General features: G+C 40.5%; 2 protein-coding genes and 1 long non-coding RNA gene across 7 annotated transcripts; 1 reads left to right on the top strand and 2 right to left on the bottom strand.

The window, feature by feature from the left end:
• Positions 1-1,367: 1,367 nt before the first annotated feature.
• Positions 1,368-2,499, bottom strand: LOC112488626 (uncharacterized). The gene is made up of 3 exons (XR_003052915.1): positions 2,361-2,499; positions 1,694-1,875; positions 1,368-1,494 (listed from the first exon to the last, which is right to left on the bottom strand). It is a non-coding gene; the product is annotated as an uncharacterized LOC112488626 (long non-coding RNA).
• On the top strand, positions 1,413-3,886 carry LOC103395033 (putative transcription factor ovo-like protein 3). Its single transcript, XM_025065671.1, has 4 exons — positions 1,413-1,547; positions 1,657-1,886; positions 2,438-2,627; positions 3,348-3,886. Exons 1-4 carry the CDS (start codon positions 1,448-1,450, stop codon positions 3,668-3,670), a joined length of 843 nt encoding a protein of 280 aa, XP_024921439.1. The 5' UTR covers positions 1,413-1,447; the 3' UTR covers positions 3,671-3,886.
• A 180-nt stretch (positions 3,887-4,066) lies between these two features.
• On the bottom strand, positions 4,067-16,354 carry dmpk (DM1 protein kinase). 5 transcript variants are annotated; one of them, XR_003052914.1, is made up of 17 exons: positions 15,189-16,353; positions 11,823-11,914; positions 10,793-10,876; positions 10,582-10,677; positions 9,732-9,880; positions 9,445-9,538; positions 8,949-9,146; positions 8,598-8,846; positions 8,387-8,466; positions 8,203-8,299; positions 7,918-8,102; positions 7,644-7,765; positions 6,767-6,828; positions 6,514-6,588; positions 5,736-6,010; positions 4,293-4,320; positions 4,067-4,224 (listed from the first exon to the last, which is right to left on the bottom strand). XR_003052914.1 is itself a non-coding variant. In XM_017041463.2 (15 exons), the coding sequence occupies exons 1-15, from the start codon at positions 15,352-15,354 to the stop codon at positions 5,909-5,911; spliced, it is 1,848 nt and encodes a 615-aa protein (XP_016896952.1). In that variant the 5' UTR covers positions 15,355-16,354; the 3' UTR covers positions 5,572-5,908. The 5 variants fall into 5 exon arrangements, 3 of the variants coding, with proteins under 3 accessions (XP_016896952.1, XP_008330789.1, XP_008330790.1); XR_003052913.1 differs by lacking the exon at positions 4,293-4,320 and having other exon boundaries at positions 4,092-4,224; XM_017041463.2 differs by lacking the exons at positions 4,067-4,224; positions 4,293-4,320 and having other exon boundaries at positions 5,572-6,010; positions 7,644-7,762; positions 15,189-16,354.
• Between the last annotated feature and the right edge of the window lie 1,325 nt (positions 16,355-17,679).

The raw sequence follows: 17,679 nt of genomic DNA, 5'->3' as shown, positions 1-17,679 counted from the left end.
GCATGAACATAAATATTTGCTTTTCCCCATCTTATCTCTCTCTATTTAATCTCCTGCAATCACTGGAAGGACATTTTTCCAAAGTGGAGCTGCTTTTTACCATTTTATTTCCATGCTGCAGCGTTGTTTTGCATACAGTTAGAGCGCAGCTCCGAACAGCAAATGCACACAGTACAGTCGGCAGGCCCTTTGAGGGAACGTTAGCACTACGTATATCTGCACATCTCATCTTTCACAAAGGGATGAAGTAAAGATTGACCAACCATATCTCATGGTCTTATTGCTCAGGCAATAAAACATTAGAATAAAAATGACCTCAAGTCGGTTTTAGCTTTGATTATCACGATGCATTTATAAACAACTTCTGCATCGCTAAGGACGATGTCATTGTCCAACACACTGAATTATTTTTCTTTAAATCAAAATTAATGTTGCTGTTCCATTAAAACATTAATAAAATGTGGGTTTCATAGCTGTAATAATGCTACAATTTAATGATTGACTGTTTTATTTGATGCCTTCTCAGTGTTTCTGCACTGACTTATCTGTGGTATTAATGTATAAGAACTGTTGAAATGCAGAGACCTGGTCCATGTGAATGGATGAGCGTGATAAGGCACGGCTAATGTGTTTTTAATGCAGTACAGTTTGTAGAACATTAGCCTCCTGACGTTCTTGGAGTGACCTCTATTGATATTTGCATGACAGGCTTCAGTTTCAGGCCATGTTTGTATTTGCTATGCAGAGTCCAGTGAAATCAGCTGGAGATGCGTTCAGTTGATTTTCCTCCTTAGTATACAATGTCAGTACAAACAATTAGACAAAGGCCAGCAGTTTGCTTTAACCCACTGTCGTTGTTCCCGAGCAGAATTCCCCTCCCAAAGAAGTACATACTTATGAAGGGATTTATATAAAAATTAGATGACAATATTAGAACAGTAGGGCTGACGTTGCTCCCAGTGTACACTGGTCAGAAAGTGCCATCATGCATGTGAAGTAACGTAAACACCACAGTTAATAAACGGCAAAGTTTGACATCTTTTCAGTGAGTGAGTTGAATGGCTGTGTAATCTCACTATACAATAGTGCACAAAGGAGTGGGGCAGGGGTGACAAAGATGAAAAAGGACTGATTTACCTAGCAGTTAAAGCTGTGGCTCCTCTGTGCTTGCTCCTGTTACTCAGACCGAGCCCTCTGTGTGGGGCCAGGGCTTGGTTGAGGGGCCAGACTTTGCATGTCAAGGGCCACTTGCCCGGATTCTCACTACCTGACATGCAAAATCAGTGGGGGACCAGTTAAAATGGCGCACGTCAACACAGGTGTACTCCAGTCAAAACACCGACTACACCCCTCTTAACCACCACCTCCATCACCACCTTACCCAAAGCTCTCAGTCCAACATTCACAGTGATCCAGGTAATACAGCAGCAGTAAGAGAACCAAAAGGATGCCAAGGTCTTTCCTGATCAAAAAGAAACAAGGTCCGTGTGGAGCCTGGCAGTGGAAAGAACCGGAACAACATGAGTGGAAAGAAGACGAGGCAGTCGGTAAGAATTTCAACTACTGCAAACGCTGGGTCGACAAGTTTGCTCCCTGCTTGATATAGATTTAATTGTTTAATTTACTCACTAACAACTGTTTTGTTTCTTCACCCAGACACTGAACATGTTAAGCAAAAGAACCAGTGCAGTACCGACAGTAAACAGACGGTCACTGTCTCTCAGCCTGGAGCCAGTATGGGACGTGAGACAGCAGCGAGGACGGAAATGTCTTTACTAGGGTCCGGAGAAAGACCGAGGACTGATGCCAGGCTGGACTGGTCCGCACTGATGGTCCGAAGCTCCTTCTATCATTCCAGTGGACTGGCAACCATCTCTAGAGCCAAGGTAAAGTCAGACATTTCTTCTCATTATTGTGTTTCCTGGGGATTTCACATTACAACTTGGGTCGCTTTAGATTACATAAAAAATACCACTTATAAGTAATAACTACTATAGCAAATGATAAATAGTTAGAGTAGTGGTAAACAGATTCCTACATAAAAATGAATTTTTAATATTTTTAACACATATTTCTAATGAACAGTTAAAGCATTTGACTAACATTTATTTTCCAACAAACAAAGGAAAATAATTCAATTTGATTTAATAATTGAATAAAGTAATATATATTTATAGCTCTTTTAAAAATATATTAGCTATATTTTGTCACGTTTTACCTGCTGTAGTTCATGACTTAAATCATGTAAAACAAGCATATTTTAAAATAATAAAAAATATAAAAAGTTAACATTACATTTTAAGAAATGCTTTTTCTATGACAAATATTACAAATCACATTATGTGGTTATTGTTTCTAACCTTTTCAGAATTCTTGTTCAGTTTGGTGTAGTATCATTTTGGCCTTTCTTCGCTCATTTCTCATTTCTCTCCACCAGCCTCGTCCACGTAATTCCCCAGGATCGGCTGACTTTGTTTGCTCAGTGTGCCACAAGATATTTCCTCTGCAGCGAATGTTGACTCGTCACCTGAAGTGTCACAGCCTGGTGAAGAGACACCCCTGTCGATACTGTGGCAAAGGATTCAACGACACGTTTGACCTCAAAAGGCATATGAGAACACACACAGGTGAGACGGGGGTGACTCGCACACACACAACCCCACAACACACACAGACACACTAAAGATTTGTGTGTCCATAAATTCAAATCTAGGCCACACTTTCTGCAGGTGAAATGTAGTCACGTTTTGTGTGACCTGCAGAGGGCGCTCCAAACGCGGTTCATATGCTCTGTGCATAAGTTATGAGCAGACTCAACACTGTATCTGGAGTTCAAACTTTTCATTATCAGCACTGCGACAACTCAGTAACCTGGATTTAGCTGAATAACTCGAACCACAAAAGGTTAGCAAAACCTCAGAGGAGTCAAACATATTTATGCCTAACCTAAATATATAAATATATCTGACCAAAAAAGCTAAATAAAAACAAAACTATACCAACCCCTTACAACTACAGTGTTTATATAACCTTGAATGAGAAGAAACTATATTTATTTTTGCAGTTGTTCTGCCTATCCCTATGGTACTTCAGGTTTTAAAAGCTGCTGCCACCTACTGGGTTTATGTAGCACTTGCACATTACTCCGTACTGTTAAAACACTGGAAACATGATGAAAATGTAAACCTTTGGTCTTAACTCACTTTTACATCAATGTTGGCCTCAGCTACAGAAATAAGAGTGGTCACTGTGCAGTAACCCTAAAAGATATTTTAACCAACAGGAAAACAAATGTCAAAGTGCTTCTACTCAAACATGTAGATGAATAAAGTCTCCATCTGCTGCAGGTATTCGTCCTTACAAGTGTGAACTGTGTGAAAAAGCCTTCACGCAGCGATGCTCCCTGGAGTCTCACATGAGGAAAATTCATGGCGTTCTTCAACAGTACGCCTATCGACAGAGACGTTCCAAGATCTTCGTGTGTGAGGACTGCGGCTTCACATCCGGCCGCCCTGATGAATACTTCCTCCATGTGAGGCAGTGCCACCCGGGCAGCCCTGCCCTCCGCAGATACTACCGCCGCCAGGCCCACGACGGCAGCAGCTTTCCATCAGCAGACTGTAAACTCAACCCCTATGTGCTGTACTCCAATCCTTCATACTACATGTAGGACATGTCAGGATTCACAGTACCATGTAATAAAGCTGCAGCAATACTGAAAATAAAGATATACATTTACAACAAGCTATATATATATATACATATATATACATATATATACATATATAGTATATGTAACATGGACTTTTTCTACATTTTATATGCTTTATATGTTATATATGAAATAAAAAAAAATCTTGTGCCTCTTAGGAAACGTATCACAAGTTCTCTATGACTGTTCTAAATGTTCTCAAATGTGAATAATAACTTGCTTTAAGTTCATTTTCTTTAGCGTTCATGACCACAACCACTTTGTATTATGTCCAGGGAAAACAAACACTTCAGTGACAATGACTACATCGCTACGAGAAGAGACACATTTTTTCAATTGACTAACATACAAACCACATCTATTGGGGTTCAAAGGGTTAAAAAGTTAGATAAAATATGGGAACAAAGTTAGATCTTAATGGTGGACGTGTTAGATTTGAGTGTGAGTGATGTACTGGGTACTGTTACCTTCACCAGATGACCACAAGGATCAGGTCCAGCACCACCGCGTCCCTAAAAAAAAAAAAAGTGGTAGAAGATGGATGAAATCATACAGTCATAGTTCAAAAGGTTCTAAATACCTGGCTCTGGGTTCCACAATTGTACCTGCTGTAGAGGAAAAAAGGGAATGCATTATTATTATTATTTTTAAATAATTGGATCAAAAATAAAACTAGTGAACAAATTTAAAAAATATTTATTTGGTACTTTGTACATTCCACATTAAGTTACAGCATTCTTCGTTATTTGAACCACTCCTCCTGTGGTTGTGTCTATTTATTTAGAAGTGCAAGTCGACATCATGCTAAAACACATTGTGACTGTGTATGAAAGCACTTTAGAAATTTCTGCTTAGTTTACCTTAAAATGGCAGTACTTAAGATAAATAAGAAGTATATGTTACACATGGATATAATGTATATCTGGTGCATGTGTCTTGATATGTTCATTTCCTGACAATGACAACGAGGGAGTAAACGAGGCAATCAACAGAAGCTGTCCTACAGTGGAGACTGATTGTTGATTGTATCTAGTAACAAACTGTTGTTGGACACTTTATGGAATCACTATATTCACTATTGTATAGTGGCATAACAAAGCAACTTTAGTGTTTTAGTGTTTTTTATATAAATATACAAACTCCCAAACTTTCATTGAATTTGTAAATTGAACAAAATGCTAAATTATTATAATTATGGACTGATAACTGAGGCAAGAATTATTTCAAATTAAATTTGAAATCAAATTTCAAATTAAATAGTACCATTAACCGATGTCATCTATGACATTATCTGGATTAATAATGTTTGGTGGTTGGTATAATAGTGTACATTTATTTGAAATAAATCTGAAATGATAAAGTGGTGGACTATAGCGATCTAACAAATTAGATTTATTATTGGAAATCATGTTATAATTCATTTCACCAGTCCGTTCTATTCACGCAGCACATCACACTGGAACAGTCGGCAGTGGTTCAGTACAGCATACACTAAAACTCTGTGATCACTACTGCAAAATGAAACAGGACAAACCAAACCAAGGTGCTGGAAAAATACCATCCCATTTGTTCATATAGCCTGACTGTTTGATCATATGGTAAGTTCTTAAACTTACATGTAAAGTGCCTGTTTGCTGTGATGTGGTGTAGTGAGAAAAATAAACCACTTAATTCTATATCTGTGCAGTGTCAGAGACAGGAATACTGAGTATATGTTAATATCTTCAGTAACTGTTAAGAACTTTATCAACTTTTGATAAGGTGTTGAATTTATAGTTTTCCTCTTTAAAGAGCCGTACACTTTAACAGAAATGTTTGGTATCACATTAAAGATTTTCTTGTTCTTTGTCAGTGTGCTCTGAAATCAGTGCATCTCGATTATAACGTTCAGTCTGGCGATCAGTTGAGGAAGGTCAGAAAATGTCTCCATCATTCTCCCTCTTCAGATCACAGCAGTCTGAATGACAACTCATTTTAACAAAGCTTTCATTTTTAAATATTCCCTCTGTAATGTTGTGCTCACAGATTGTTGTCCGAGTCTTTTTCGTTCTCGTGTTTTACTTCTTGTCCTCCTCTGAACTTTTTCTAGGCTGATGAGCAGGACGGAGAGAGAGAGAGAGAGGGATGAGCAGAGTGTCAGTCCGTCATCCTGCTGATATGGAACAAGTTCCAGGCATGTGCTTCCTGAAAATGCATTCAGGACAGTTCGTTAGAACAGCGTCTCCCCCAGGCCTCCACCTCCCCCCCTTCTGCACAAACCAGCAGGTACGACTCACTCATCACCCGTGGGAGGTGAACCTGTGGAATGAAACAGACCACGCCATCAAAACAGGCCGATTTACATTCACACAATAGAATCATTCGACAGTGTCTACCCATGGAACACGTTCCCACAGGAACTGATAACTGATCCTGACATAACACAACTTTTAGCCTTCATTTTAAAATAGCTCTGAATGTAAAGTACTTACTGCTAACAGAGTTGTTTAGGAAGTAAAGTTTTGGGCAATACTCTTCACCAAAATATAAATAAGCAATTCTTCTTCTTTCACTTAACGAAGGAAATTACCATTTACATAATGCATAATAATTATGCTAATAATAGTAATAATGATATAGATGATAATAATAATGTGGGATGTACAGTGTTATAGGTTAATGTGTTGCATCAAGAGCTCACTTGCATATTTGGTTTAATACCCACAGTACCACGACTGTCCACCAGGTGCTGTCCAGAAAAAATTACTATAAATACTAAAGTAATACTAAAGACAAATTAATATTGTGGATTTGGTATGTACCCTGTGAAACAGGAGCAGGTGGCGGTGAAGATGAATCACCAACGGATAATGACAAGCTGGGGGCGCACTCCTCCTCTGAAACAAAAGCAAGTCAGTCGGGAGAGCCCGGAGCAAACACAACAGAAACGCAACAAAGGCCAAACCCAGATGTCTAATGTCGACCCATCACTCTCTGTTCTGGCCTGACAACAACAATTATGCAAAGTTTCAACCGTAACATGCTCAGTATAAAAGTGCATTAAAAAAAGCTTACATCCCCGGGTGCTTCCACACAGTGAGCAGGCAGAGTAAGGGATACTGGGTAGAGATTCAAGTCTGCATTTGAAAGGAAGAGAAGGGAACATCAGAGCCTGTGTATCAGAGTGCAGGCGTTCAGCCCCGAGATGAACACAACCCGAAACACCCAGCGTACGATGGTGACTGAATACGTGCGGACAGAGTGAGGAGGTGTGACGCCGTTGACTGATGTGTTTACACAGACATGCATCAGGACGCTGCAGTAACAGGAAGTGTGGTTTTGATCGTTAGTCCAGCAGAACCTCCTACACTGTAACTTTAAAACAAAAAAACAAACAAAAATCCCCACATGACTCTGTATTGATTTATGGAAAAGGCCGTTCAAGTCCCTGCATACCCAGGCTATTCTTAGAGCGGGTATTTACCACCATGTCCTGCACAAGGCCTCCAGTATAAGCAGATGCTGCTGGGCCTGTGCAGCTCTGTGTTTATTCACAGCCGCTCAGATTATCTGGAACTCATTGCACCTCACGTTGGTGTTGTTTTTAGGAAACTCTGGGCTGTAAAGTATTGCTGTGGTTTAATGGATGGATTTGTCATTAGGTAATGTTTCTCAAATAGAAGAGGCTAAGTAGGAGTTTTCCCTTTGCAAAGTGAATTCAGTTTGAATGGCTGATGTGGTGTCACAGGTATTCTAACTAATTTCTATAGTAGTTTACACTGACTTTTGACATTTTTTAACTTTTATGTATGCAGTTAAATTGTGACTCCGCCCACTGCAGTGTGTAAATATAAATATACACCTAATCATGTTAACAGTGCTTTAAATATTTCTGGGCAAAATCCATGTGCATACACGTATTGAGCGTTCATATATGTATTGAAATCATTACCTGACAGTCGACACTGATCCTCGCCTGTGTCTGTGGGGACTCTCCACTCCTGCATCTCCTGCTTCAGCATCTCCATTTTCTTCTCCAGCTCAGAGTGTCTCTGCTCTGCTTCCTTCAGCCTGCTGAATGAAAAGGGAAGACTTGGTTTGTTAGTACATCATCAGTTTTAATGTACTTCTTGTACATGAACACAGAACACAGAAACTCTGTGCACTATGCACAACCAACATCAAAATGTACTTCTTTGAATGTAAATAAAACCTGACTGTGTTACCGCTGCAGGTCTTTATCAAGTACTGATAACTGCTCCGCTCCTCCCTCCTCCTCCTCCTCCTCTATCTCCTCAGTGGTAGTTTGCGTGGACGTGGAACAGGTACATCCTTGGCCCACAGTGAGCGGGGGCTCTAGTAAAGCAGACAGGGAGTCTGGCAGGGTATCTGTGAGATGCAACAGCTGGCTCTGAATTCAAACCACAGGTGAATTAGTCTCAAGTTGACCAACACCAGACAGACGACACTAGCCGACCGAGCGTTTGTATCTCGGCGTGCAGATGTCTCACCAGTTTCTGGGCTGTGTACAAACCACCGTACTCCCTCAGCCTGGTGTAGTCGATCTGCATCATGATGTCTTGACTGCGGTCCATGGCACCAGTCTGCCTAGGAAATGTAGAGTCCTCCACCTGTTAGCATCCTCATGGAGACCCAATGGAGGTTCTCCTCACACATCATGATGCTCATATTCACCTAGTGGCAGTGTAAGAATATCCCACAAAAGCCAAGTGTACTCCGATTGGTGCGCTGTGCAGTACATCCGACAGTGTCTCCTGCGGAACAGAACCTGCTGTTATCATTTAATCAGGATGTAATCAGTTACAGTCTTGCAAGAAAAAAATATTTTCCCATTCATGCAGTATAAAGGTATACTGGAAAATAAAAGACAAAAGGAAAAACCAACTGCGTCACTGAGACAGTCATCCAGGATGTCAAAGTTGGATGTATCTGTTGGATTAGAGACGTCAGGTAGGTACGGGGCAGAGATCTTATGCAGTGAACCCCAGTCTAGTCCAGAGAAGAACGGGTGGCTCCTGAAGTCGCCAAAACCTTTTCTCCCCAGACGGATTTCCCTGTCACAGATGAGTCCGGCGATGAATGAATGGGCCTTGTCTGATATCTGAGGTCCAGATGGAGGGAACTCAAAATATTCCTAAAAAATAAACAACAAACAATAAATGATTCATAATGTTTTCAATATGTTTTGAAGGCCTATACTAAGTAGTCATACTAAAAATAACCATGAATGAATTACCTTAAAGTGGATGATCTTGGCATAGGTTTCTGAGAGGGACTCGGCGTAGAAGGGTGTGGTTCCGAACATCATCTCATAGGCACAGACGCCCAGAGCCCACCAGTCACATTCAGGACCATAGCCCACCCCTCCTTCTAACGCTGCTAGAATCTCTGGAGACAAATAGTCTGGAGTTCCGACAGCTAGTGATGAGTGAACCTACGAAGAGATCATCGAAAATGAAGCCAAATTAAACATTGACTTTTATTATGTAATATTTATCACAGTGTTAGATATAGGTCTAATTAATTAATAGCATAACTATAATTTTTGTGATATTTGTATCAGATAAATTAGAAAAGAAATAAAAATCACATTTTGAAATCCAGTCGCGGGCCATATTGGTTGGTTTAGCAGGCCAAATTCAGCCCATGGGCCGCCACTTGATAAACACTGATTATAATTGCTACTACAAACAGTAGCTTTAAAGAGTAAGTAAATAAATTAAATCTCTCACCATCCCATCATCCAGCAGCCTGAGACAGGAACCAAAGTCCCCCAGTCTGATGTGTCCATCAGCAGTCAGCAGGATGTTGTCAGGTTTGATGTCTCTTTGTCAGGAACATTGTAGAAAACCATAAAAACTACCATGTTTTTATTTACAAGAAGAATGCACTGGAATATTGAGACTGGACTGAGGTTACAGTGTGATGGACATTTACCAACTTTAACCACTTTATAAACCACTTTATATGGCTGTGGGTGGGGGGTGGTTACGATAAAGGTTCTGCTCAGTTACTCTACCTGTGCACATAACCCAGTTTGTGGACAGAGTCAATGGCCATGACCATCTCAGCCAAGTAGAACTGAGCCATGTCTTCAGGGATCCTGTCTCCAAATTTACTAAGCAAGGTCAACAGGTCCCCCCCAACGTAGTAATCCATCACCAGGTACTAGGAGAGGGCAGAGAACGACAGTTAACATATTCATACCATTTTTAAAAGCTTCCTATAATACTGATTTAAAGCATCAGTCAAGTCAGACATCAAACATTAATCCTGCAGGTAGCCAACGCTGAGGCTAATGTGACTCCAGAACCACAGGTTGCAGACCCCTGGACTATGCTCTAACCCACAGTTGTCAAACTCAGGCCCGTGGGCCAAATCTGGCCCATGCTGTCATTATATTTGGCCTGTGAGATCATATGAAATGTCTATTAGAACCGGTCCGCCAGCACTATATTCCTCCGGGATGTAGTATTAGCGGTGTATGCAGGATATTATAGCACATACATTTTTGGTTGTTCTTTTGTTAACTCCAATGGCCAGAGACATAAGAATCAAATACTACTGATGTGTGTTTTATTTCAAATTTAATTTCTCATGTGTTTATAATATTAAGTTTTGGTTGTTCCAGATTCTATGTTTACGCGAAACTAGTTTGTTTCCATATGAAAAAATGTTCATATTAGATATTACATATCTGGAGAGAAGGGAAAAAATGAACAATTTTTTTAATAAATATTCAGTTTGGCCCGCATCTTCGTCCCATTTTAGTTTTGGCCCACTGTGAAATTGAGTTTGACAGGGTCTGCTCTAACCCAAAGATGTGCATCTGCCTTCAGTTTGTCAAATTCGGTGTGGTTAATACCGACCAGATAGTTGTCGTCCTGAAAGGCGTAGTGCAATTCTGTGATCCAGCGTCTGTCGCCCTTCAGTAGAACCTCCCTCTCCTCTTGGTAACACGCTGTCTGTGCAGGACAGAGACGGGGGATTAAAACCCACAACCAGAGCCACGCCAGTGTTTGCTGTACAGCACTGAGACTTGTCTGAGTCGGTACTGTGTGCACATGTGTTGGCGTGTACCTCTCCTCTCCTCAGCATGTCCCACTTGTTCATAATCTTCAGAGCGTACACTTGTTGCGTGCTTCGCATCCTGGCCACGGCGACCTGCAACGCCGGTGAGAGAGAATAACCACAGGGGGCAGCACATGCAGGGGCAGCACTTTAAAGCCCTTCATTCCTTAATGCCAGGCACAGTGAGTCATCTGAAATAAATTGATTCAGTGCAGTGTTGTGTATACAGTGTGCCCCGTGTAAAGAATGCTGTATATATACACTCTGTCTACTGTAGGACTCCAAAACATGCCTGCAGGCTCCTCGCTCCAGTATCTCTCCGCTCTGTCTGTCCTCTACTTTACTCTGTTGGGGAGCAGGCTTACGATCAGAAAAGTAATAGTTTTGTTTTTCACATTTTGAGAAAAAAAGATTTACAAACTGCTGTAAGTTAAGTTAGGACATCTACAAATACAACGAAAACTAAATCCCAATCTTTGCCTTTGTGGATGCACCGCAATGTGTGTTTTTTTACGTACTTTATATATATTTTAGCTCTCTTGTTTTGTTGTCAGTAACTTTAAACATGCTCGTGAAGAGATTTTGTTGTTGTTTTCTTCCATGTGAAAGTCCTACTTTTCAACTCCTTCTCTCCTAGTAATGCATGAAGTATTTGTGATTCTAAATCATAAAAAGATCAAGAGTTTAACTGTAGTGCTTTTTCAATCACAAAATTATAAATTGATACTTTTAAAAAACTCCAAAAAGGGAGACGGCGGCAGAGTGAGACATAAAAGATCACACAACGACCCTCAGGTTGAGACTCCTAGAGGTTAACAGGTAAACTGGTCACAGGTTTGGGTATTAGGAATATCAACCAAAGGCAAAAATGTACAGGATGGTGAAGGTACTTTCATTATGGCCAGGACTAGAGAGTGTACACACTGTAGCCACATATGAGTCTTGTTGAATTTTAGTATTTATTACAAACCTCAGGAATTGTACCACTACAAAATACATATCAGTATGTTGTACATTACTGCAAAAGGTCATTATTTACCTCACTGAACGTTCCTCGGCCAATCACCTTGAGAATGTGAAAGTCTTCTCTTTTGATCCGGGTCCTCTTTACCTGCCTCACCAAAGGTTCAGCTGAGATGGAGAGAAACAGAGACTGTGACTTTACTGGAAACACAAATACTCCCACCATATTGTTTACATTTGTCTTTATTCCTGGAGCTTGATCATGTTCTTTCTTGTTGCTCACACTGTGATTTTGGTTGAACAGAAGGTTCTTTTCACCATAAAGGGAGTTCCTCTTGAGCAGAACCATTCTCTGAATTGGAGGGCTGAAAATAGCCCTTATCATTTATGAATTACAGCAAGTTTTCCAGTCCTTTATTTTTATTTTCATTCCTGTCTACCTCACACACTGAGAGGAATTCAGTCCAGGCAGAAACACTGTCTATAAACTGCTGCGCCACACACTGGTTTTAAAAGTTTCCTGGAACAACAGGCAGTAATGGGAGAATGTTTAATCTCAGTGTTAATAGACTGATCCTGGAAACTTCTTTAGGATGGTTTTCAAGAAAAAGAGAACAGCATTTTGAATTTAATAAAAATGATTCCATTTTGTTATCTTCACACCATTGATACTTTTCAGTGTGAAGTAATCAAGGAAATGGACATTACTCTCTATCCTGTCATATCTGTTTCCTGCACCCGTGGTTTTCCAAAAGACAGATTTATGTTGATGGAACCAACTTTACTTTTTTTTGGAGGCGGGGCTTTTTCCGGGCTACTCTTGTTTTACATGTTTACACTACTAATTTGATCATTTCAAATATTTCAATTTCTGACATTTTTTAAGGCAAAGCACAAGTAAACACAGACCTATAACAAGAACAGTTTCCTGAAAGCTTTCCTCCAAGTTGTGTTTATTCTTTGCAACCACAGTAAATAATCTTCTAACCCCATTTGTCAAATGAACAATATAATACAGTCACATGCTTGACAACTTCTGTTAAATAAGGTCACAGAGTACTGTACGTGTCACTGACACCAGCTGAAGACTCTCCTGCTTCATCATCAGCAGCAGATCGTCAGCAGGGGAACGTTGACTTTCATGACCTCGTACTAATCTCCAGTTGCTTTTATGCTTCATCTCTGCTGGCTCACAATGCCGAGGCAGGTGTGTGTGTGTGTGTGTGTGGACACAGCTCAGCTCTAAACATAAGCTTGGCCTCCTGTACTCTCCACCGTCATGGTCATTTAACAGCTGTGACACAGCATACTTTTCCACTGAACACGTCGGCCTGGTCTCTTAAAAATAATCCACTGGTGTTGTAGTCATTTAAAGGAGGAGTCATTGGAATGCTTTGATAGAACATAATGCAATTACAATTTTTATTAGTAATGACCTTTTTCATTTTCTTTTTAAATCATTCTACTTTTTTAGTAGTAGTAGTAGTTTTTCTTTCGTTTTTTGTCAATGTAGGTCTCTGGTGATTTTTACATGCTTGGTACAAACAGAAATTTGACATTGAACTGTGTTTGACAATAAGCATATTGAATGTATTTCTCCAAACTTATTTTTAATTTTTAAGTTTAGTTCCTCAGACAATTCAACTAGAGCTCATCAAAAAAAAAAAAAAAAAAAAGCGAGGATCACTGAACCACCAAGGTGTGTTGTGTTAGTGTCAGGAAAAGCACAAACCTTCATCTAGTGCTGGCCATAGAAAGGGAATTATGAACCACAACTGCAGAGGTATTTTATCAGTGGAGGTGCAGCTGACTAAGACAGTGTTCAGCAGAAAGAAAGACTAGACACAAGGCAAGTGGGAGGGCTGTGTATACAAAGAAGGGCAGGTAGGCAGAGGATTTAAGAAGAAGAGAAAAAAAAAAAAAAGGGGGGGGGGGGGGGGGGGGGGATGTTATAGGAAGTGGTAGTACCAAGAAAATGGCACTATAAATGATAAACCATTTATTATTAACCTTAGTATAAAAGTAGTTTTTTATTTTCAGTTTTCTTCCTCTTTTGTGAGAAGGACTTTTGTCATGACTCCCTCCCCCATCTGACATCTTCACAGCTATTGCTTCAAAGCCACACTTAGGTTATTTAGAAACGTAATGTTTTACAAATAGATATGAAAACAGTTTGAAGACTTAAGCAGAGTCAAAATATTTAATATCATTTTCAACTTAAATGACCAAAAATATAGTGGAATCTGTGCTAAGAAAACTTTAAAAGTTAAATTAAAATTATACGTATATTTATGTATACATATCTTCAATCTCTTAAATTAAGGTGGCCAAGAAAGCTGGAATAAAAAGAGTCTTTAAGATGAGGCAAATTATTTAGATTTGCTTAGATCAGCACGTTATTAGGTTTCTCGCCAAACATCAACCACTGCTGCTTTAAAAACCACAGAAAATAGTTCCACTCGTAAGTTATTTGAACCAAAAGAAAATGATTTGGTCACAAATAAATGCTATCCAAGCAGTTCTTGTGCTCCATCTTTAATTATAGTAGTGGAAAACAGGCTTTTGGTTCAGAGTAAAGATACTTTCTACAATGAACCAACGTCAGGAATGTTAATCTGTTGCAGTTCAGTTTGACACATTTGAATCTACTTCATTCTTAGTCCAAACCAGTCTAAAAATATCTTCATAAAAACAACCACAGCTCCTGACCATCTAAAGATGTTGCTGTGGTTCCTAAATGTTTGCAGTGTTAATGAATAATCTTCTTCCCAGGAATCTTCCCAGGAATTAGAGCCAACCGGGTTTGATCTGATTATTCTTTCAGATGTGCTGTTTGGATCAACATTAGTATTTATACATCTATCTATCATCCATCCATCCATTCATCCATCTAAACATAGCAGTTATACTGTATGTCTGCCATGAAACAGAGTATCATGCAAACATGGAGCCAAACATAATTTTTTTTATGCTAAAATGTCAAGCTCACCTAAAATGGACTGAAAGGTCAAGTACTAGTCTGTTTATTGGAACCGTGACATAGATGAAAGAATGAAGCTTACAGTAGATAATGAATGTACAAAGACATCTGACTCTGGGTTAAGGGGTTCATGGACAAACTGCCTGAAAATCCTTCTATAAAAAAGTCTGACAACGTGATAAGAAGAAGTGGACGACTGGAGTGTGTTGAACATCTGAACAAAGACTGTCTTTCAAACATATGCAGCATCAGGTTCAGGGTCACAGTACATAACAGTACACAGAGTACTGTTATGTACTGTTGAAGTGATCCTATAATCACTACTTTATTCATATCGTTTGTATGTGGTTTGTATGTATTACTGACTGTTGATACCGTGCAGAATAAAATCCCACGTTAGAAGCTTCTAGCATCAGACACAAACATGCGAGGAAGAAAAAGAAAAAAAAAGAAACCACTCACCCCACTGCAGAAAACCACAGACATATTTCTCCTGTGCAAAGGGTGAGGAACAGAACTCCTGGTAGACGCCCACCAGCAGGTCCAGAAGGGTCTGCAGACCGACAGGTCCCGTCGTCTGGGGGCCCTCTGCCAGGCCAGGGGCCCCACGGCCGGGACCAGTCGACATGAGGGCCAGTGGGTACGTGTTGGTTCAGCGCTTTAACCCAACACTTGTGTCCATGGATCGTTGAACTGACTGCAGGCCAAGGTGGATCAGCTGTTACCTCACTGTTTGGTTTCCCTTGGAGAGTCACATTTACAGTCACACTCCTTCTGGCTGCACGCACGCTCACAGACACACACGGGGTCTGTGTGTTGGCACCTGACCCCACCCTGCCCCTCTGGTCCTGCCCTTTTCTCTATACCTGCTGCCTGTACGGGAGACTGTGTGTTTTCTGTGTCAACATCCTCTTCGTACAGATCACATTTCCTCTTCTGTTGTCACACTTTTTCCTCCCTCCTTTTGTCTTTATGAGTCACTTCCCCCGTCCCTCTGTCTGTCCATCTCTGTCGCTGCCGTCGCTGCCCTTCTACTGTGGCTCCCCATGGCTGTGCAGCATCTGTCAAGCCTGCACTTTCTCCAGCTCGGACTCAAGACCTTTTTTGGTGTTTAAGTCTCTCTCTCTCTTTTTCTCTCTCTCTCTCCCTTTCACTCTCTCTCTTTCTCTGACTCTTTCCACTCCCTCTATTCAAAGTACAACAAACTTTCTACTATAACAATGGGACCTGATGGTGGTGTGTGTGTGTGTGTGTGTGTGTGTGTGCTCTGAGACAGTTCCTATTTTCCTATTACCTTTACTGGTAACTCTGTTTTATTACCTTTCCATGTTTGCATATCTTCCTCTTTTTCTTTACTCACAAAGCAAACAGGAACTACTGCCGTGACTCAGAAGGAGCTCACACTCTAACATTCAGTCTGCTCTGAAATCCGTTGAACACCAGAAACTGTTGAAACTCTTCGTCACTCTCCGAGCATCATATCTTCCCTCCAAAGATGCAGCAAAGACGGGCTTTACGTTGGTTAAAGTCCTCTCTCTCCATCGGTCCAATCCTGTGCTCTCTCACTCACACTCTGGTCTCTGTCTCTCGCCCCCCCCCTCTCTTTCTGCTGTGACTTTGTGAGTGAACGGCCTCTTCCTCCTCTCTCAATATAAATATACCACAGCTGTCACACGGCACCGCCTTCAATTTCTGCTCTCTCCATTTCATGTTTTTTAACCTGTTTTTTCTGATTCAACCAAAATTATGTTAGAGTGGTGAAAATTTGGAATTTCTTTTATTTTTAATTAATCAATACAAATTCTCTCTTTTTAAAAATGTATAGAAGTGAACTTTATTGATGTTAAAACCTGGTGATGTTTGTTTTCATGTTGCTGCAAACAACAGCCGTACATTCCACCCTCATCACCCACACATACTGTACCATCAGAAACAAATCAGCGGCTCAATCAGAGGTGTCTGTGTCTCACACAGGTCTCGGAACGTCAAATGCACGAAAACGAAAAAAATAAAATAGATTTTATGCATGAGGTCCATATCACTGAAATCATCAGGGCAAATCTGCTGCTGGCGTTGTGTTCAACGCTGTCTCACTTCAGAGCTTTTCAGAGAGTCTGCAGAACAACAGCTTAAAATGAAGTCTGTGCCAATGATTTATCTCAAATGACCATTCAGGGATATGTCAGCACAGACGGCGCTTTTGGGCAACACTAAGGAAATCCTGACATGAACACACCCAGCATTTCACGACGGCCTACATTTAGAAACAGAAAATTGTCCTGTGAAATTTGATCAAACATTTCCATGTCACACACACATCGCCCACACTCACATACAGAACGCAGTATATATTTTGTATATTGTCAACATGGGCTGAGACCATTAAACAGCAACAGATGACATGAAAAAACACTGACATAGTTTAGCACCTCCTATTGGCTAGGATTAACATTGCTTCCTCAAAGAAAGATCTATCTATCTATCTATCTATCTATCTATCTATCTATCTATCTATCTATCTATCAAACCTAACCATGGTAAAAGAACAAAAATCCCAGGATTGTTAACTCAACTGTTCATCCAGAGGATTATGCCCTCTGCTGCTCCGAGCTCACGTGTAGAATCAAGGCTTTGCTGAAAATTGAAGGTGACTCTAAGCCTGTCAGCTCTTAAAGCAGGTTTACATGCTAGTCTCAGTGCGTCACTGAATCAAACAGTGCAGGAGGAGAAGGTAGAAATGCAGCAGGAGGAAGAGGAGTAGGAGAGGGATGAGGATTCAGTTTAGAGGAGGAGAGAGGAAAGCAGAGCAACTAACTTCAGAGAAATCACTTCCCTTGGAGATTTTTTTGTGGAAGAAGACATTTGGAACACATTTGATATTTCTCTTCTTGAAATCCCGGCGATGATGAGCTGCACTGCTTCCCACAGGTAAACAACACCACTAAAACCTGAA

Source organism: Cynoglossus semilaevis, chromosome 19 (assembly GCF_000523025.1).
Source record: "Cynoglossus semilaevis isolate Cse_v1.0 chromosome 19, Cse_v1.0, whole genome shotgun sequence".
Taxonomy (NCBI): Eukaryota; Metazoa; Chordata; class Actinopteri; order Pleuronectiformes; family Cynoglossidae; genus Cynoglossus; species Cynoglossus semilaevis.
This window is presented reverse-complemented; position numbering and strand designations above follow the sequence as displayed.